This window comes from Chrysemys picta, chromosome 9 (assembly GCF_011386835.1).
Source record: "Chrysemys picta bellii isolate R12L10 chromosome 9, ASM1138683v2, whole genome shotgun sequence".
Taxonomy (NCBI): domain Eukaryota; kingdom Metazoa; phylum Chordata; order Testudines; family Emydidae; genus Chrysemys; species Chrysemys picta.
The window spans coordinates 100071980-100094379 of NC_088799.1; the positions used below are offsets into that span (position 1 = coordinate 100071980).

Below are 22400 nucleotides of genomic sequence, written 5' to 3' on the forward strand. Positions count from 1 at the left end.
TGGGACCCATTCCAAAACCCTAATAATTTTAGTTGCCCTTCTCTGAACCTTTTCTAGTGCCAGTATATCTTTTTTGAGATTAGGAGACCACATCTGTACTCAGTATTCAAGATGTGGGCATACAATGAATTTATATAAGGGCAATAAGTTATTCTCCGTCTTATTCTCTATCCCTTTTTTAATGATTCCTAACATCCTGTTTGCTTTTTTGACTCCCGCTGCACACTGCGTGGACGTCTTCAGAGAACTATCCACCATGACGCCAAGATCTCTTTCCTGATTAGTTGTAGCTAAATTAGCCCCCATCATATTGCACATATATTGGGGTTATTTTTTCCAATGTGCATTACTTTACATTTATCCACATTAAATTTCATTTGCCATTTTGTTGCCCAATCACTTATTTTTGTGAGATCTTTTTCAAGTTCTTCACAGTCTGCTTTGGCCTTAACTATCTTCAGCAATTTAGTATCTTCTGCAAAGTTTGCCACTCACTGTTTACCCCTTTCTCCAGATCATTTATGAATAAGTTGAATAGGATTGGTCCTAGGACTGACCCTGGGGGAACACCACTAGTTACTCCTCTCCATTCTGAAAATTTACCATTTATTCCTACCCTTTGTTCCCTGTCTTTTAACCAGTTCTCAGTCTATGAAAGGATCTTTCCTCTTATCCCATGACAACTTAATTTACGTAAGAGCCTTTGGTGAGGGACCTTGTCAAAGGCTTTCTAGAAATCTAAGTACACTATGTCCACTGGATCCCCCTTGTCCACATGTTTTTTGACCCCTTCGAAGAACTCTACTAGATTAGTAAGACATGATTTCCCTTTACAGAAACCATGTTGACTTTTGCCCAACAATTTATGTTCTTCTATATGTCTGACAATTTTATTCTTTATTATTGTTTCAACTAATTTTCCCGGTACTGACATTAGACTTACTGGTCTGTAATTGCCGGGATCACCTCTAGAGCCCTTTTTAAATATTGGTGTTAAATGGGGAGAATACCTTCCGCGCAGGGGTGTTGTGCAGGTTGTTTTAAATACATCTGGAGATGGAAGATGCAACAGAACTCCATTGTATTACTACCACTATGTACCACAGATGAGTTGGTGCAAATGTATTGTAATGTCCTATTTCAAAAAATGGGTCAGTTATGCAACCTACTGAACACCAGTAAGGTCGTATCCTCCCCAAGATATTGGGCAATGTCCTTCCACATGCTTGCAGAATAAAAATCCCTAGGTATGGCAGAGGGAAGGAAGGGGAGGAATTTTTCACTATTGATGGCCTGCGACAATGTTGTTCTCTGGACTGTGGGTACATGAAAAACAGCCACTGTATTTCTGGATGTCACAGGGTTCACTCACCACTTCGGCAAACTCCTGCTGGCCTTCACAGGGATTAGCTCTGCTAGCCGGTGTGCCCTCTTCTGGTGGTGCCTCGCCCCTCATTGGCTGCACCTGCAGACCCACCTCAGTGCAAGTACTGCAGTGTCCTCTTCCTGACTCAGCCTTCTGGCCACGTCACTGTTCGTGTTCATCTCAGTTCTAAAGTGTAGCCAGTGGCGAGTGGGGGGGGGGGGGAGACCTGGGCACACCCACTACTCCAGGTCTCGGCCTAGGGACCCTGTAGCTATCAGCCTCCCGCTGCTTCTCCTTAACTTCTCACCAGTGCTGCTTCAAATTCCCTGGGCCACTTCCCCATAGCCAGCACCTTCTTCACCCTCTTCCCAGGGCCTCGAGCCTGCAAGTCCTAGCAGCCAGCCAGGAGTGCTCTCTAGCTCCCATGGTCCCTGATAGCAGCTGCCCTGTCTGAGGTGCTACCCTCCTGCAGCCCTCTAGGAACCCAGTCCTCTCCCTTGGGCTCCTTGCAGTAATGGAAATACTCTGTCCTGAAGCTCCCTTTTATATGGACCTGCTAGGCCCTGATTGGCCGTTCTTCACAGCCCCTCTCCTATTGGCTGCTCCCTGCACAGCCTGTCTAGGCTGCTTTTAACCCCTTCTCTGCCAGTGTGGGGTGGACGCCTCATCACACTGCATGCAAATTTAGCAAAAGGCAGTCAATGAAGATTTATGAATGGCACAGGGCTACAGAGAATAAGGGATTTTCAGCCACTAAAAACTCCAGAGTTAGGTGCTCATCTCACTTTGGGAATGAGAACAACCTCCAAATTACATCTCTGAAATTTCCATAACATCTGTCATGCTGAAGGACCTCTGAGGCCTTAAACAGAAAACAGGAACCACTTCACCCAAGCCCAAGCCACCTCAGCTGGGGAACACGATGGCTGCTCCAACAGCACATGGCTCCACAAAACCAGGTAGGACACGAAGTGGGAGAGGAGCGTGGTATCAAAATGCAGGTGCAAGGGGGAAATCTGGGCGAGCAGAATCTAATTAGAATTCAACCAGGATCCAGGGGCTAACATCTGAGTGGGGTCTTCAGAACCCACAGGTGGTCAGCCCCTTTGTTTTATGTTGTCTCCTACAGCAACACCTCCAGCAGCACCTTGACCCCTAACTATACGGTAGGACCCTGATTGATTCAGGGCAGTCTACAGAGGTACTACCTAATGACAACCCCACCACAACTTCCAGCTGTTTCTGAGTGTTGCAATGGCCACTTACCATCTGACCAGTATTGTCCCATTGTTCCCTTGTGTTGTCTGTGGTATTCACCTACTGCCTCTGATCTTAGACAAAGATTGTCAACTCTTCCAGGCAAAGATGGTCGTTTTGTTCTGGGTTTGTGCAGCACCTAACACAAAGGGCCCTGGTCGTGGACCAAGATGCTACTGCAAGAATTACAAGCAATAATATCACCAGCCATTTCCCACCCTGCTTACCTTCCACACTCCAAAGTTGTATTGCTGTTGGGACAGTCAAGTCGTGAACATCTTTTAACATTCCAACCTACTGCTCCAAATAAAATCGTTCTAATTGGAAGAAACCACACGCTAGGCAATGTCAGTGATTTGCAGCAGTGGCTGATCACTTATCCATTTATCACATGGCTGTGAAAAATTCTTTTAACAATGCAAAAATGTCATGTCTCTGTTACATGTGTTATAGGTTTTTATTTCCCTGTGACTTAAAGAAACACTACAGACTTATTCAAGAAAAAAAGAACTTTTTATAGGCCTAGGATCCTTCTTTCACAGTACAATGCAACAGTAAAAAATTTAGTCAGCGTAAACAAAAGGTGCAATAATGATCATCAACTATCACAAGCCAACTGCACAAACACCACAACTACTGAAGTTAATGCCATTACTGGACAATTCAACAATACTAGAAGAAATCAAAACTTGATCAACAGTGCTTTTTCATGTGCAAAACCCAAGTCAATTCAATTTACAGATGAGAGGATTCCCAAGGGGTGACATCTCTAAATCTTTATAAAAGCATTGTAAAATTGTGTATCTGGGGCTGTTTTACATATTTGGCAAAAGATCTACAGGCTTGAATGCCAGGGGTGCTAAGCATTCACCACTTCCTTTGCAGTAAGTGGAAACTGTAGGTTCTCAACACCACTGAAGATCAAGCCCTCTGTATTCTCCACTACAACAGGATAAAGGAAATAGTTTACTGTTAGTTTGAGCTGTTTCTATAAACTCACTCTTGAATCTCAGCTTTGATTGATTCACTCATTCCGTTTTTATTTTTAAAGCAGTCCTTATATTCTGTTTAACGCACAATATAATTCCTGACTACACAAAAATACACACACTGGAATATTTCTCTAAAGTACTTCAATAATCAATTAAAATGTTAATTGACATCAAAAGCCTAGGACTGTAGTAATGTGTTGGCAATTCAAATATTGTAGCTAATGTATTAAAGTTGGAGAGAGAAACACATTAACAACAGTTAATTAATAGGAGTTAATTCCGGCCTTGTGATGATACCTGGAATTGCCAGGTGAGTCTTGATTTCTCACAGGGTTTTAGGCTATAGAGGCAATGCATGCAGGCCCTAACTCCAAAATCAAAGGCCTTGTCTAGGGTAGGATTTAAGGTGCGACAGTAGCGTATATTAGCTAACGCCGTCTTACTAATGTGTTTTAAAAGTTGAGCACTGCCTAGTTTTGAACTCGACCAGTTCCAAACATAAAGGCTGCGTGCAAACACATTCTAACACCACACCTTTCGTCCTAGGCTAGACAAAACCAGTGAGGCTTTTGCCACTGCTTCCAATAAGTACCAGATGAGGCCCTAGCTGCTAGGGACACTTCAGCACACTCAATGCAAAGTGGGTGAGGTAATATCTTTGATTGGACCAGCTTCTGTTAGTGAAAAAAAAAAGCTTCTGAGTTTACGCGGAGCTCTTCTTGAGACCTGTGTAGCCTCAAAAGCTTGTCTCTTTCACCAAGAGAAGTTAGTCCAATCAAAGATATTACCTAACCCACTGTCTCTCTCTCTCATATAAGCGGGACCAACACAGCTATAACGACACTGCAAACAAGTTTCAGGAATTGTCGCTTAGGAATGTCTACGCAGCATCTGGGAGGGTGCTTCCCCATGCAGGTAGACAGACACATGCTAGCTCGCCACAAATAGTAGCGTGGCTGCACCGGCACAAACTGGTAGTACTGAAGGGTCGGGCAGAATTGGACGGGGATAGCTAGCTGGAGCCATCACGGCCACACTGCTATTTTAGCGTGTTAGCTTGAGCAGAGGTAGTGCATTTGTCTACCTGCATTGGGAAGCACCCTCGAAGCCGCAGTCTAGATGTACCCTTATAGGAATTCTGACTGGGATCGGAGTGATTGGGTATTTCCCCACTGAAACTACTAAGTGGGGCAAAGCTGGGGGTCTCCAGTGCTCTGACAGCAGTGGATCCGCCCGAGGAGAGATTGGGAAGCAATCTCAAATTGCTTTGAATAGCTAGTAACTGAAGAACTCAGATGATACGCTCTTATCAGAGGCATATCTGAACAACAATAGCTGCGTTTTCCACATTCTATGGGATCAGCATGGATCTTTGTAAATTGAATTCACAGGCACCCAGCTTACAGAGGAAAAAACTGGAGGTAGTTATTTAACCTACCTCTTTTTAAAAAGGCAAAATAAAAAAATATTTGCTGTATAATGGTGCGGCAGCCAAAAATCAACACATTCACTTTTTTTTCTTTTTTTTTTTTTTAAACACATGAAGTTAAGATACAGACATAATATAAAATTCACACTGCATGGAAACCCTGCATAGCAGGGAACAAACCGGCTAGCACTAAACAACAAATGGGTATGTTAACAGCTAAAACTGCCATTTACTGGGTGCAATGAAGATTCTTATTTCCTAAAATGTAAACGCAGAATGTACAGAGTTCTAGAGGAGTCCTATAGAAAAAACCTGTACATTTTGCTTGAAAAGGGAAAAAAAATGCTTGGGGATATTTTAACTGCAAAATATTAGTTCCACTTCGGTAATTTTAAGGCAATGTTATTTAGACCTGAGAAAATGAAAAAAGGTAATTTTATTTTCTGAACTATAAATATACACTCAGTCAAAGTCTAAATATTTCCTTGTTTCTCCTCCCCTTTGCATGAATGTCCCACTCCACAACAGTGGTGGGGGGTAAACATCCCAAGAAAACTGTAATGAGGTCTCAGGTCCTGATCTGAGAGGTGTAGAGTACTCTCAATTCCAAGCAAAGTCACTGGGAACTGGGAGTGCTCAGACATCTCTTAGGATCAGGTCCCGCGCTACCTTGAGGAAGTGCGTTCTTGTTTTAACAGAGTGAGTCAGTGCTAACTCTGAAATCAGTAGTGTGTGTATTTGTGACTGTGAAAGGACTGGCTGATTGTGTGGCTAAAAATAAATTAAAATTATACGCAGTTAAGTTCTAGGCTGGAACTTTTTCTTGGGGAAAGCAAGAAATAAGAGTTCTCAGCTTCGTAAATTTTCACTGCACCTTTAGCCATTCCCATCATTGAAGAATAAATCCCAGTACTCTAATGTGAAATAGCAAATTGTTCTGTGCTCTTCCTTGGAAAAATGTAAAAACATGGAAACTCACAAACATTTATTATAAACAGTAAGAGACATGACAATGAATCAGGGAGGAGATTATAGTAACTCCTTAGCATGCAGTGTATCAAACAAAGTGCAACAATTTCAACTAGACAGGAGTACGGACGACTCCCTTTCAGTACCACCTCATTTTCTAAATACCTCTTAAGAAATCTGCATGTACAGTTTCAATCTACAACCTTTACACTTCCTGTTTGGATAGGTGTGACTCCGTGGTATAGCATGGAACTGCAGTAGACTTGTACGTTTATTTAGTTTCCTCAATGACTAATTAGTAAAAGAGCTTCAATCGCATGAGACATGGCCCCTTCCCAAAATTCAGAACTCAATCACCTGTTAAAAATGTGTTTGTTATCTCTAGAAAAGCGGTTTAAGCCACACCTGAAATGCAAACTCACCAACTACAAAGCCTGTGCAGTAAGCCTGATGCAGCTTGTGTGTGATCAATTCTTTCCCTCAAATACTACAGCAAAACACAAACTGACGCTCTGGGCCCCAATCTGAAAAACGTCATACATCATGGTGACCCACCCTGGACTGGAGGCAGGCTGAGAATGGCTTCTGCTGATTCCCCATTATCTAAACAGTGGCTTAGTAGAGTGGGCGAGTCACTGCCGAGCGTAATGTTCCCTTTCCTTCCCAGGAGCAAAGCCTTCTGAGTCAATGAGGCCTTACTGCTCCCCCTGCCCTGGATAAATGGGGACCCCAGCTCAGATTCAAATACAGCAGTGCAGAGTATGGCTGGCCGCTAGACCATCTGGCCAATCTTTGAGCAGAGATTTTGCCAATATTATAATGTGAGTATTTGACAATCAGAGATATGAGAGACCAAAACAGTCATCATGTGACTAATAAGCAATTTACATCTTTAGCTGACACCTCCCTAACAACTCTAGGTAGGGCAAAGCAAAGGCAACATTTCATTTGTCATTCCGGTCTGTGTCAAGCTGAATTCTGCAGAGAAATCAGCCACGTTCCCTACCTAGCTGGGACCTAAGGCCATACATCACACCACTTGAAAAGAAGTCCACCATGTGCAAAAGATTATTATGCTAAAAACTAGTTTCTTTCTACACAGTGCAGTCAGCATGGTTTTCAACTCAAGAAACTGCAGCTTGCTCGTCACAAGCCATCTTGTAGAGAATATTTATATTCTTCTGACACCATATAAATAATATTTATACAGCTTAGACATTCTGAGACATGCATTAGATTTTAAGTAGTACATATTTCTTCGTGATCACATATGCAGATATTATTGTCAATTAAATCGAGCAACGTCAATCTTACGCTGGGCCATGTCTCGCACTATCTACCAAACTCGACGGAGGCTCGGAATCATCCATGGGAAGGACCAGGCGTGTTCCCCGTATTACAAGTTCATGGTCCCCAAATGCCAACTCCCGATCCAAAGCATCTTCAGAACTGTTTCCCACAATCCTCCTCGACGTGCCACCGGAGGTGATAGAATCTGCGTTCACCGTAGAATCCCCGTATGTCAAACTGATGTCTCCGTCATTCAAAATAAGGTCAGAATCATCATCCTTCAGCTGCTCTTGATTCTGAATGATAAACAGAATCAAGACTTTATTTGCTTATCGGTTTCTTATACATACAGCTAGAATTGGTCCCAAAGTCTGAGAACAACCAACAACAGACGAGAAGCAGTATCCAGTGATGGATTCTCCTTCACATCTCTGACCACAAAGTCGTGCCCTCAAAGACTTCCTCAATCCAAAGGCACAGGCATAAGGTATTAGCTTAACCGAGTGAGGACAAGAAGGGCTTTCATGTCAATAGCAACAGAGGGTCCTGTGGCACCTTTGAGACTAACAGAAGTACTGGGAGCATAAGCTTTCGTGGGTAAGAACCTCACTTCTTCAGATGCAAGTTGACTTTCATGTCAATGTTTCTTCTCAGCTGTCACTTCTCACTAAACTCTTGGTAGGGACAGAGTCCATCAAAAGAGGCTCTCATGTACAACAGTTCACAAATGACCAGATGCATTATGGGTACTAAGAACTGCTGGTGTCAGGATTCTATAAACAGTTTGACTCTGACTGGCTATTTTCTGGTTTCTAATTCAATCCATCCACTGTGGTAAATGTCATGATCACCGCGTGGTATGGAAGACACAACCACCTCCAAGGCCACGGTCACTTTGTGACCAATTATTTTCAGCTGTGAAGGCAAAATGCACAAAGAAGGTACTTCATCTGCCAGACTAAGCATCTGACTTTCCATAAAGCTCCCAGCATCAGCTGGTTCACGGAGCAGGAGTCTTAAGATAGTTCCCAACAGTGACCCATGTGTTGGCAAGACACTGTTGAAGTGAAAAAGCTGATGAATAAATACTTTTACTATATTCTATAACTTTAGATAACAGATGAAAAAACCCAAAACACTGGACTTAAGGAATCAGCGTACATCCTCCAGAAAGTGGACAGAAAGATAAATACATCCGATGCACACAACACTGAGGTAGAAAGAACACATTTGGCAGACTAGTACTAGACTTACTTCATAAGCCTGAGGACTCGTCAAGCATCTGGCAACAGGTCCGCAGCAACTAGGCAGTGTCGTTGTGAGAGGAGGGCCACTGTGCGTTAACAGAGGCTTCAGATAGCTGTGGGGTGTGTTAAGGCAGAGACGGAGCAAGGCTGTATTTATAAATCAAAGCACACAATGCCATGGGGCAGAAATACAAAGCTGAGACAGGGCACAACATTTAAACATTTCTGTTGATTAGGGAGCCAAGAAAGAACACACCATCAAGCAGCCCTGCTGACAGCACCGCATCAAGCAAGAGAGGTAAGTCGGTCAAGTCTATGCCAGACCCTTTGCGTGGCTGCTGATTCTGCTATTTGCTGTGTGCATCCCTTCGCACATGCTATCGCTGTTCTTTGGCAAGCGTCCCCGGCAGACTGTCTCAGGGCGAAATGTCACTTCATCTTCTATTTTCTGGCTGTGTTTAAGGGCAAACAGCAAAGGTTTTGGGTGGGATTTTCAAGAGTGCCTAAGGCATTGTCTTCTCTAGGAAAGGAGGGGCATTCTTCTCTCGTGTTAGCTACTGCATGGAACTAACAAGAGGTAAAATAGTGAAGACAAGGTGGTTAGCAGTTTGCACACAAGTTAGCAGGACAAGGCAAACCCTGGGCTCTCCCAGTCTTTACCTCAGCCTCCTAACTCATGTGCAAACTACGAACCGCCCTGACTTCACTAGGATTTCCTCTCGAGCCAGTTCCTGCACATTAGCTAACGTCAGGTAAGAACACATCTTTTTTTCCTAATGAAGATGTGCCCTTGTGACTGAAGGAGCATAAGTTCCAATGACTTTTAGTGGGACTTGTGCTTCTAAGTTACTTTGGAAAATCCCATCACTAGGTTAGCAAAAGCGTTGAAGAGACTCAAACCATGACCGGATTCCAAATCTAGTTCCGCATCCACATGCTGGAGCGTGCGCCCAGCTGTTTGCCCCTGCATGATGCATTCACTTCCCTCCTACATGCTAGTCAGTGGTTTTCCCCTGGACAAAAACCTGCAGCTGCTATTGGCACAGGCAGCACAGAGACCTGCTAATGCTCAGCAGAACAAGCTCAATGTTGAAACCATTTTGTTTCCGAGATGCTTATGTCGCTTCTTTATTTAAAAAACCCTTCTTCCCACTGCCTGCATTAAAGAATACAGAGCATTTTACAAGGACTCTGGTGCTTCAACTAAAATACAGCAACCAGTTCCAAACATAAATTGTAAAGGAGGAAATCTAGATATTTGGGAGCATCCAAATGAAAGACACAAGGAAACACGATTGCAACCAAATGAATGGGGAAACGAGCGTAATGAACATACCAGACCACAGTCCCAGTTAAACACCCTTTTCTAGAAAGGGCAACACCACCACTTTTCCAGCAGACAGCACCTTTTGTAAGAGCCTGGCAAATCACTTCACTATTCATTCATTGCAATGCATTAGGACAAATGAGACAGGCACAGCGAAAATTCAGAATGTTTTCACAGGACAGGAAAGGGCTGAGAAAAGCCTCAGAACTTATTACTAGACTCTTGCCACAAGAACCACACACACATAGAACTTAAATAATTCCATATCGTGATCCTTATTGTGAGCCTGGCTTTGAGCCGAGCCAGTCATATAAAACCGTGGGTGGTAAGAGTTGGATAAATTCTCATAGGTGCAGACATTATAAGAAGTAAAGAAGAACAATGGATCAGTTAACGCTGGCTACTCCGCACCCAGGGGACAAAGCATGCGCTGAGTTAACAGGGTTATTCAGATGGGCCAGATTTTGGGCTCTTATGTGTTCTTATTTCCATTAAGGATACTTGTGATCGAAGTTGTACCACAGCCTGAACAGCCAGGCACTTTCCGCTTTTGTACTCCTCCTTTCACTTTCCGGGACACCCTGCAACAAGAGTCATAAGTTAAACAATGACGGCACAATGCAATTCTCTTTCTCTAGGAACAGGATCGGCATGAAACCCCATTGTTCTGATGATAGGTGTAAGTCGAGGAAGAGGGGTTCTCCAGCTTTTTCATAGAGAATAATGAATTAAGGTGCTAACACACACATCATCTTCTTTTGGCAATAGTGTAACATCCTTATGGTGCCTTCAGCAATTGCTTACACGGCAATTAATACTAGTGAGGTATTTCATCTGAAGCTTCTTTTAACACAGTTTAGCAAGCAGAAATAAGAAGGTGCAGCCTGTACCATGTGACCAGTCAAAAAAATCTTTGCAATAGAAGTGTTAGTACTGCTCAACCTCAGAAACCACTTCCTTCTACCATCTTTCCAGCGCAAACCCTCACTCCTGCGACAGTTTAAAGTGGAATTACACATCATGCCCAATAGAAGTAGAAGTAGAAGTGGAAGTGGGGGTGGGATAGCTTAGCTCAGTGTTTTGAGCATTGGCCTGCTAAATCCAGGATTGTGAGTTCAATCCTTGAGGGGGCCATTTAGGGGTTTGGGGCAAAAATCTGTCTGGGGATTGGTCCTGCTTTGAGCAGGAGGTTGGACTAGATGACCTCCTGAGGTCCCTTCCAACCCTGATATTCTATGACTTCCCTTGTCTAATGTTATTTGTCCCTATAACAGAGCCAACTTGTTGGGGCAGAGGCTATGTGTTTTAATGCCCACCAGTGCAGTGTGCTACTTTTGAAAAATCAAGAAGCTGAACAAAGAAAATGTCTGATCCATTGCAGTGTTTGCTACTCAAATGACATTTCTTAAAGAAGAGATTTTTATATGCAGATGCTTCACATGGATTCACTGTTTTTGCCATTTGAACAATATTTTTCTTCAATCAAATATTTCATAGAAGTTTGGCTTGCAGACTGATGGGTCTGGGCTCCTCCTAACAGTATCTTAGTAATCACAGAGAGCAGAATACCCCCCTGCAGGTGTTGTGCATGGGATCCTCGCAAGCAGAACCCCAGTGATTTCAGTGAGAACACCAAATACAGAGCAGCTCAGACCCTAACAGTGCAGGTGTCACACCCACTTTAATAATTCTGATGGGGCATTGCATGAGTCTTCATCTTAGAGCTGTAAGTATTTCCTGTTTTACAAAATAAACAAATGCAGTAATATATATGGAGATATACTTATCTCACAGAACTGGAAGGGACCCTGAAAGCTCATTGAATCCAGCCCCCTGCCTTCACTAGCAGGATGAAATACTGATTTTGACCCAGATCCCAAAGTGGCCCCCTCAAGGATTGAACTCGCAACCCTGGGTTTAGTAGGCCCATGCTCAAACCACTGAGCTATCCCTCCCCCCAGAGGCGACAGAGGTGTGAACAAACAATAGTGTGTGACAACCCATGGGGTAAGAATAGCACGGCAGACACAGAAAAGAAGGTATCATCAAAGGAAACTGCTGTAAAGTGTTACATGTTGGAATAAAGAAGAGGAAGGGTTTAAGTATTATTAAAGATCAAACACCTCAGTAGCAGGAAAATTAGGGTTCTGGTCTTAAAACCCAGTCACACTCCAACTTTAGGGCACTCGATATATAGCATGTCTTGAAATTCAAAATAAAATGTGTAGAGGTTTTTTGGCTCCAATGCTTATGTTTAGAAAAGCTTTTTTACAGCAAGGGAGAGAGGGACTGTACCAGGGAACAGATGGAAGTGACAATATACAGAGTGTTGTGATGCTTTTCCCACTACCTTCTTTCGGGTTTAGTTATCTTAGACGTGTCCCTTCTGTCATATTTTCACCTAATGGAACTAAAAGCCTCCACCTACCCCAGGGCTGGAGTGGAAGAGAGAAAGAGCACTTGGATGTACATGTAAACCACTCACATGGTTCTATGTAACCTTCTGCCACCAGACATGTGGTGCAAGTCCCTAGATAAAGGTTCATGTGGAAGCAGTTAAGGAACAATATTTACCAAGTGTTCTTGATCCGAATCCACACCAACCCTGTGGAGGAGAACACAAGGAAATGGTTAGCACGAACACAAACAAACCCACAGCCATGCGTGACAGTCTTTAGAGGAGCTCTCTTTTAGGTTTGGATTCATAGCAGGTTAAGTACATTCATCAGCTTTTCCTATCAGAGGGGTAGGGTCAGATTTGGCTCCACTCACATGGGAGAGATTGCCCATAATGGACAAATATTGATACGCAGCACAAGCCTGTCTCAGAATTTCCAGTTTGCACACACTGTTCAGCCACGCCCCCAGGCCTGGATTAGCACCAATCGTGGCAGCTCAAGGTTGACGTCCATCGATGTCCCTATTCAGAACAGCACTTAAATCACCTGCTTAATTTTAAGCACATGCTTAAGTCCCACTGACGACTATATAGGTGTGCCATGTGCTTAAATGTTTTCCTGAACTGGCGCCAGCGCTGTGTGAGGAAAGTGGTCTGATGTGCCTGTACTGAGCATGGTTCCAGAGCATGCGAACGCACCTTACTCGCAATATTCAAAATCCAGCCCTCTCTCCCCACAAGTGTGCTAACAGCGCTGCATAAGTACAAGTAAATGCATTCAGAGGTCACGGTTACAACACACAGGACTACGTGGGGGTGCCAATAACTATGAATATGATGCTAGAAAAAGTTGTCCAATGTACCTCGTCTGTTTTTTGCTCTCACAAGGGGTGGGACTCAGCAGAGGAGCACTGGAAGGGAAGGGTGAAGCGTGCTCTGCATGTTTGGGAGAACAGTGGTAGAGAGGAACAAAAGGAGATGAGTTTCTTTGATCTCCCCATCATCCATACCTGTGAAAAACTCCTACGGGCTATAGGACCCCAATGCTTAAGCAGCACTTACTGCTGAGTCTCAGACAGCTTAAAGTACACCGCTGAAGGTGGCTGCCGCCATGGAAACAGATGTCAGACTGCCATAATGGGATAAGGCGATTAGAAATGACGACTGTTTCAGTTTTAAGGCCCAATTGTGAGATTCCAGAGTGGGGAAATCACAGAGACTTGCACCTTGGAAGGAACCAAATAATACTGAGTCCTGCTACAATACTGCACCGGATTCCAGGGGGATCACTGCATTCTAGGAAAAGAGAGGATGGGGGACAAAGGGCTCACTCACCTGATATGCAAGCAAGATAACATGGCTGTAGTGCCACCGCCAAAAACCCAGACGGTGAAAAACACAATGAGGAGTGTTGTGCTGAACATCATCTGTCTAGCGTAGGTGGCAGTGTCTCGAATGGCCAAGGCAAAAGCCATGGCGCCTCGCAATCCTGAGAGGAAAGGCAAAGTGGTGAACTCCAGTAGCCTCATGAAATCTGCAGCCCATGCTGGTTCCCACTGTCCATCTCCAGGTTTCTACAAGCCCCAAACAGGGGCTTATTTAATCTAAGATGTGTACCCTTAGCATCCTACAATCCTCTCCCTAGACGAACCGCACCCATTCTGCCTGCCAGGTTACTGTTGGCTGCAATCAAGTTCTCATCATCTTTTGCATTTCCAGAGCACCTGCCACTGGAGAGCTCAAAGTGCCCCGATGAGTTGAGTGAAGCTGGCATTACAACCCCCATTTTAAAGATGAGGAAAACAAGCAGTGAGAGGTCAAGAATTATTCCAGCTTAGCACTAACGTGGATACAAGAACGAATGGATATAAACTGGCCGTGGGGAAGTTCAGACTTGAAATTAGACGAAGGTTTCTGACCGTCAGAGGGGTGAAATATTGGAACGGCCTACCGAGGGAAACGGTGGGGGCGACGGACTTGTCTGGTTTTAAGATTAAGTTAGATAAGTTTATGGAGGGAATGGTTTAATGGTAAAACATAGTAGTCAAGGAAAGCCAAGCAAGGGTGGGTAAATAGTATAATGGCTAACGGGGTCGGGCTGGAGACTCTTGCCTATATGCTCGGGGTCTTACTGATCGCCATATTTGGGGTCGGGAAGGAATTTTCCTCCAGGGCAGATTGGCTGAGCCTCTGGAGGTTTTTCGCCTTCCTCCGCAGCATGGGGCAGGGATCTCTAGCAGGAGGGTCTCTGCCGATTGAAGTCACTAAAAACAGGATTGGGGACTTCAACAGCAGAGTCCAGGGAAGGGGTAGGGACGGTTTTATGGCCTGCAGCATGCAGGGGGTCAGACCAGATGATCATAATGGTCCCTTCTGACCTTAAAGTCTATGAGTCTAAGTGTTTTGCCCAAGGTCACAGCTGGTCATGGCAGAGCTGAGAATGTATCCTGGCCCCTTAAGCACTACGCCATTTTGTATGTCAGAGAAGAACTGTACTCAAAACTGAAACATTTATATTAACTAGTTAGGATGTGGATATCTGACGTGCGGCCCTGGTTTCACACGTAGCCCAGCTGAGTTTAAAGTTGGAGGAAGAATGTTTCAGGCTGTTGACACAGGGTGGTTACTCGTGCATTCATGAGAGGGAGTGGCAGGGAAGAGACACAGGGACTGGGGTAACATACCGGCAAACATCATCATGTGCTGGAGATTTGTTCCAATCTTGTTTCTTCTCCCCAAATTAAGTAAAAAGGACAGGGGATAAATATTAGCAGCTCTTCCCAGGAAGATGGCAAGCTACATTTGTACACACATTAAGGACATTTTTTCTTCAGTTCATTTCCCAATATACCCTACATCTGCATTCAAAGTCAATTTCTACTGTACACCAGGATTCTTAAGAAACTTGAAAAGTGTCCCGTCCATTGCAATTAATGGATAGTAACCCAGCTTCAGGTGCTCTGATATCCCGGTTAGGGGCAAACTACAATCTTATCTAAGCAGAATCCAGGACTGCAGTTCAAGATAATCATAGAGAGACAAGTATAAACAAAAGAAACGAGACAAAGAATACAGTGCAAATTACATAGCAGGGAAGAGGAAAAAAAATCACTAGTTCTCCATTCCATACCCTCCCCTCCAGCTCTTGTTCAACCTCAAAAACTATTAGCTGCATATGTGTCAACTAGCAACAGTTACAGCAACTTTATCAACCTCAGGGACCTTTCTGGAGTTCAAGGTATCCCGACTACATCCATCCTTCTGCTCAAGTCACTCTCCCAAGGGTACCAGATTTCCAAACTTTGCTGGAGTTTGAAGGACACATGCTCTAGGGAAGGGCCAGTCCCTACAGATTATCCCGTGAAATGAAAGCTGTAAGAGTCCAGCTAGCAGGGAATATTCTCACACAGTTTTCACAGCCTTGGAGATCCAACCCCTTCACATTTTTGCCTTTCCCTTTTAAACTGTACCTTTTGATACTGACGCCCCCCACGGGAACAATAACCTTGTAGCCAGGTTCCAGTTCTGCCTACAATAACATGCAAAAACCATTCCCGCTTTTATTTTCTTTCCCAAATGTCATGAATTGCATGAGATACATTTTCATCATAGTGCTCATGAATGCCCCCATTCCCTAAGCCAGTTTCCACTGCAGAGGCGCAATATACTACTCTTGTCTATTTCCCCAGGCAGGACTTCTTTGCTCTCCATCCCCTTGGCACATTAGCACAGCCTTGCAAAAAAATCACGACCATTTACCACACCCGCCACAATATCTCTTCTCCAATCCTGACAAAGAAAAAGCTCATGATATTTTACTCATCCATCCAAAGCAAGTGACTCAACCCAGGCAAACGGGAGAAGACAATTTTACAAGGCTGTCCTGGTTTCCCTACAATCCCAAACTGAACGCCTCACAACCCTCACTCTTTGTTCTGAGACATCCAGATTCCCTTTTATTTGTCTGAGGACAAGCCCCCGGTCTGCATTAGCACAAGCACATGCAGAACAGCAAAGCCTTTAGTGCATTACTTGTAGGCACCAGCTCACGCTTTCATGCTGCTGATTTGAGAGGAATTTTTCAGATATTAGCCAAGCTTAACAGTCGATCCTGATCAACAGAGAAAGTCGGATGTAAATGGCTTTTTCTACAGGAAGCGTTCCATCTTGCAAAACCACTACAGTTTTATTTAGTACCACAGGAACACGTGAGAACCCTTAGTTCCTCAACAGCACATTTACAATTCAAGGCAGAGTTTCAGGCGGAGGTGGTTATAATATCCACTGACATGGACTCAAGTAACAGACATAAAAGCTTGGCAAAAGCAGAAATTGACATCTATAAAAATCATCAACCGAGACAAAAATGCATAAGGGCTTGTCTATACAGACAGGTAGTGTGCAGTAAGTTGGGGTGTATATCTACAGCACACTCACGCACTATGCACCAAATGGCTGTGTAAACCATGTTACTGTGCATCAAATGCTCCCTACTACACCCTGACCTACTCCTGCCTGAAATGCCCACTAAACTGGGTTGCTCCAAAGGATACAAAGGCTCCCACTATAAAAGTAGGGTTGAAGTCGTGATTCTGGAAGGTGAACAATGTGAGTCCCATGTAGGAGAAGATGAAATTTTCTGCCAAGAAATTCAGAAGCTCAAACAACTAAAGAAAAAATAAACGTAGTTAGTTATCTTGCAATAAGACAAAGGTGCTCTCCTGCCTGTAAAATACGTCCACAAAAGTGATTTTTAATAAAAGCCAGGCATATTCAGAAAACCCAACTAGCTCTTGCAAAGGAGAGAGAAAAGTGAATTTGATATTCACAGAGGTTGAACAGTTCTTACCTGTTTAGTTCTATGCTGAGACTCTGTAGACAAGTTGTTATAGGTATAATGGGCCTGGGTGATTCCACAGAACAATACTGCAACCACACCTGGGGATCAGAACGCCACAGTCAAACTTTTGTATGTAAAATGGGAAACAAGAGTTACTTATTTATATTTCCTGATTTTTATGCAACACTAAAATATTGAAATAATTATAACTTTTGCATTCCTTTCTTCTAGTCTTCTCTCCCAAGAGACTCATGAAATGTACACAATTTAAATTTGGGGCGGTTGGTGGGGGGTGAGGGGAAGTGAATCACTAGATTTTTTCCCTTTAGGCTACATGATACGTTTTGTGCTGTAGTGTAAGTTACTTGATGCTGAGTGAGGTTATTGGCTGCAATAAATACATTTGAGCATAGGGAAGCCATTTAGTAGTTCAACACATATGTGTTAATGTGTCTCTCAGCTATACGAATCCCTAACTCTCCTACCCATTTGCAGCAGCTAACACGCTGTATCTTACCTGTGAAACCACATGCTTCAGCCAGCAAGAATGTGCTCCAAGACATCAAGAAAAACAAACCAGTTTCCAGCAAGGGGAACTCACGGAGTTTGGTAAACTTGGTGACGTTGCAGACTGTTAAGGACAATATATTAACACAGCAGATTGTAGCTACACTACATACAACAAATAAACAGGAAGACTCACGCTATAACTTATTTTCTGAGTATCAGACATTTATATTATGGTAGAGCCCAAACCTACCAGGACAAATTTCCTGTAAACAGCAAGGTGAGAGGCAGAGAGAGCCCATACTAACAGCAGGACAGAGGCAGAGTAAGGACATGGTGATAAGCCCATATTTTTTTTTACACTGAGTTAGGGTGGGAGTATATTTATGACTTTAATAACTGTTGGATCAGTCCTATGACAATTAACTTCACATAATCCAAGAATTGAGATGTAATGTAAACTTTTGGTTTAAAGAATTACAGAAAACTTTCTTGATGACTTACTGTCCCCAACTTGGTAATATACATGGGCATTCATATTTCAGGTGTACCTAAAATCACTACAGAAGTATTTATCTTCCCTTTAAAATGTTGATTGTGCCAAGTACAGAGTAACTCCTCGCTTAACACTGTAGTTATGTTCCTGAAAAATGCAACTTTAAGCAAAATGATGTTAAGCGAATCCAATTTCCCCATAAGAATTAATGTAAAGGGGGTGGGGGGGTTAGGTTCCAGGGAAATGTTTTTCATCAGACAAAAGACTATACATGTACAGTATTGCACAACTGATTATTTTTAGTCTAAAGGGACAAATGTTATTTTGAGTGCTGAACTACTGTGTATGCAGAGAAATCAGAACAAGCAAAATTAAGCATGCTTTTCTGTCAAAGTGAATTTTAGGGGCGTGGGGAGCTGATAGGGGGCTGCTGGTCCACCCTGGTTCCAATCCCCCACCAGCTAGTTCCAACGGGCTGCTCTTCCTGCAAGCAGTGGACAAAGCAAGCGGCTGCCAAGCAACGTTATAAGGGAGCATTGCGCAACTTTAAACGAGCATCTTCCCTAATTGATCAGCAACGCAACGTTAACCAGGACGACTTTAAGTGAGGAGTTACTGTATATATATCAGGCCAGATCCTGCTTGCCTGACTCACACAAGAAGTCACACTGAATTTAACTCCCAATATACCTTTTGTAGAGCTATCTAACAAGTGCAGGACTTAGATAAACTAAGCTGCAACTTATGAACAATGGGTAGTATCTGAAATCGCCTTCAAATAAAATGAAGTGGTCTATATTAACTGTCCCAATGATATAATGTTTGTGATGCAGAAAGAAACTGTACACTGCAAGGAAATCAGACCATGTTCTGTACAATGGGTAACATTACACGGCTTCCCTCTGATCCCACAACTTTAGTAGCTTTCATTAAACTAGAACAGAAAATCATAAACGCTTATGATTAGATGAAACACATTCTAATAGCATGGAATACGCTTTCTGAAATACCAATGAAAAGGATATTAAAGCTGTGACCACTCCAGTAGCAGCTCCCATTGCAAAAGAGCCACTGAATATCCCAAGGAAGATGCCAATGGACTTAAACATTGCTGTGACATCGAACGTGTGGCTGTTGTCGCCCGCCGGCTGGTATGCTACGATTGAACTGGAAAAAATGAACACTCCTTAGTTTGGAAGGAAGAAAGGTGTGTGGAGCTGCATGCTAATCTAATGGCTGTTGCCATGGCTTCTACTGATGACGATCTCGAAAAGATGGAGAAACATGGGATAAAAGGCAAAAAGGGGACTTCAAGTAGCGTGCTGAAGCCACGCTGCGACTGCACCTGACTTCTCAGCACACATCGCACCAGCTCGAGGAACCAAATCAAGCTCTCTCTGTACTTTTGGAGCCACCTATACTATTGGGTTTTGAGGAGGTTTATTCTACTGTTGGTCACCCGCAGGTAGCCAGGAGGCAGGAGCCATTCCATGAGGATACTGACCCCTCACCACGGTCATCCATGCCTTTGCCATTTCCATGCCGCTCTGCTAAAATATGCTCTACTTGGGGCTACCCTTAAAGCCCATGTTCAGCATAGTCCAGAATGTAGCAGCCCACCTGTTTCCCAGAGTGGGTAGTGAGAGCATATTACACCTGTGCTCTGTGAACTATGCTGGCTCAAACTATACTGCCCCATGTGACTCACCTTCTCTTGGACCCCATCTCCCTAAAGAGCAGCATGATGCCTGGGAACCGCCAAGGCCCATTTACCAACAAGCCCAGATGTTCTCACTGGCCATGAGACGTTTCCAGGGAGGCTCCCCAACTGTGAAACTTGCTCCTCCTGATGATATGCAATACCCCAAATTTAGTGACCCTCGCATCCTGGCGCAAGACACCTTTTTGGACACTAAGCTGTGCACAATTGCTAGTTCATTTACAGTTGTTTGGCGGCATGGGAGGAGTACATTGAGAAGGGCTGTTTGTGATGCCCACTGTGTGAAGTTTAAGTTAACAGGATGCTGCAGCTATCTATGATGTCCAGACAACACGGACATGGGCACATACAAGTCAAATATACTATTCCTACTGTCGTTTGCTGTCTCTGAAGGCATAGATTTTAAGGCCAGATTGTATCTAGTCTGACCTCATGCATAACACTGCTCATAGGACTTTCCTGAATTAATTCCTGCTTCAAATCCCATAGCTGTGGTTGGACTAAAGCAGAGCTTTTCAAAAAAACATCCAGAGTTGGAGAATCCACCACCACTCCTGCTAAGTTGTGCCACTGGTTAATTTCTTTCACTGTTAAAAATTTGTTCATTTCTAGTCTGAATTTGTCTAGTGTCAGCTTCCAGCCACTGGATCTTGTTTGTCTACTAGACTGAAGAGCCCTCAATTACCAAAATTTTGTTCCCCTTGTAGTTACTTATAGACTGATCAAGTCACCCCTTAACCTTCTCTTTCACAAGCTAAGCAGGCTGAGTTCTGTAAGTCTCTCACTGTAAAGTGTTCTCCAATCCTTTAATCATTCTCATGGGTCTTCTCTGAGTCCTCTCCAATTTTTGAACATCCCTCTCCATTTGGGAACACAACTGGACCCAGTATTCCAGCAGTGATCGCACCAGTACCAAACAGAGAGAGAATATAACTTCTCTCCTTCTACTCAATGTTCCCTGTTTATGCATCCAAGGACTGCGTTAGCCTCTTTAGTCACAGCATCACACTGGGAGCTCGTGTTCAGCTGATTATCCCCCACGACACCCAAATCTTTTTCAGAGCCACTGCTTCCCAGGATAGTGTGTTTCATTCTGTAAGCATGGCCTGCATTCTTTGTTCCTAGATCTATGACCTTACATTTGGCTATATTGAAACATGTATTGTTTGCTTGTGCCCAGATCGCTCTGTATCAATGACCTGCCCTCTTCATTATTTACCACCTCCCGACCTTTGTGTTACCTGCAAACTTTACCAGTAGTGATTTTATGTCTTCTTCCAGGTCATTGGAATGCTCAACGGAGCATGGCCAAGAACTGATCCCTGCGGGACCCCACTACAGACACAACTGCTTGGTATGATTTTCCCTTTACAATTACACTTTGAGCCCCATCAGTTAGCCAGCTTTTAATCCATTAATGGGTGGTGTGTTGATGTGTTCTAGTTCCTGAATCAAAATGTTATGCAGTCCCAAGTCAAATGCCATGCAGAAGTCTATGTATATTACGTCAACACTATTACCTTTAGCAACCAAACTTACACTCCCATCAAAAAAAGATAAAACCCATAAACCTATGTTGACTGGCATTCAATATTACCCTCCCCTTTAATTCTTTATTAATCAAGTCCCATAGCAGCCATTCCATTATTTTGCCTGGGATCAATATCAGGCTGACAGGCCTGTAATTACCCAGGTCAGCCTGTTTACCCTTTTTAAATATTGGCACAACATTAGCTGTCTTCTAGTCCTTTGGAACTTCCCCAGTGCTCCAAGACTGTTTGAAAATGAGTATTAATGGTCTGAGAGCTTCTTCGTCGGCTCTTTCAAAACCCTTGGATGCAAGGTATGCAAACTGGAGGATTTTAAAATGTCTAACTTCAGTGGCTGCTGCTCCTGAGTTACTGTTGGAATGGAAAGTATTTCATCAATATCATATGATAGGAATATATCACCTGGCTTTTTACCAAATATAGAATATATATTTTTTCCTGCATTATTACTGACAATTTTACCATTTCCATCTAGTAATGAACCAATATTATTAATAGGATTCTTTTCCCTCCTAATATACTTAAACTCCTTATTGTCCTTAATTCTGCTGGCCATACATTTCACCTTGTGTCCTCTTGCTTCCCTTATTAATTTTCTACAATTCCTAGTTTCTAATTTGTATTCATTAAATCAACTTCCCCTTTTTTACCAATTGTTTTATATATATTTATAGCAGCTTTCACTTCCCCTCTAAGCCAGGCTGATTTTTTAACCAGCATAGCTTTCTGTCTCACTTGTGGCATCTAGTAAAATAGTCTTCAATAGTTCCCAATTATCATTCACATTTTTCTGCTTAAATTCTTTCTCCAAGCTGATTTGGCTCAAATTGTTTTCAGCTTTGTGGATTTGACCCTTTATAGCACCATATATTACTGGTTTGGATGTTATTCTATTTACACACAACAAACGTAATCAAGTCATGACCACGTGCACCTAAACAACCACTAATTTCAGTTCTGTGATCAACTCCTCATTATTGGACAAGATTAGGTTTGATACAGAGTTAGATCT

The 22400-nt window shown here is 43.2% G+C and overlaps 1 protein-coding gene across 1 annotated transcript in view; it reads right to left on the reverse strand.

The window, feature by feature from the left end:
- Window positions 1-3066: 3066 nt before the first annotated feature.
- Window positions 3067-22400, reverse strand: part of SLC9A6 (solute carrier family 9 member A6) — a 40461-nt gene continuing 21127 nt past the window's right edge. Inside the window, exons 7-16 of the mRNA XM_065556736.1 lie at window positions 19144-19285; window positions 17633-17738; window positions 17125-17213; window positions 16829-16942; window positions 14960-15071; window positions 13611-13764; window positions 12452-12482; window positions 10379-10458; window positions 8558-8663; window positions 3067-7599 (exon numbers count right to left, since the gene is read on the reverse strand). Coding sequence (XP_065412808.1) covers window positions 7324-7599; window positions 8558-8663; window positions 10379-10458; window positions 12452-12482; window positions 13611-13764; window positions 14960-15071; window positions 16829-16942; window positions 17125-17213; window positions 17633-17738; window positions 19144-19285 — 1210 coding nt within the window. The 3' untranslated portion in view covers window positions 3067-7323. The remainder of the gene's footprint in view (window positions 7600-8557; window positions 8664-10378; window positions 10459-12451; window positions 12483-13610; window positions 13765-14959; window positions 15072-16828; window positions 16943-17124; window positions 17214-17632; window positions 17739-19143; window positions 19286-22400) is intronic.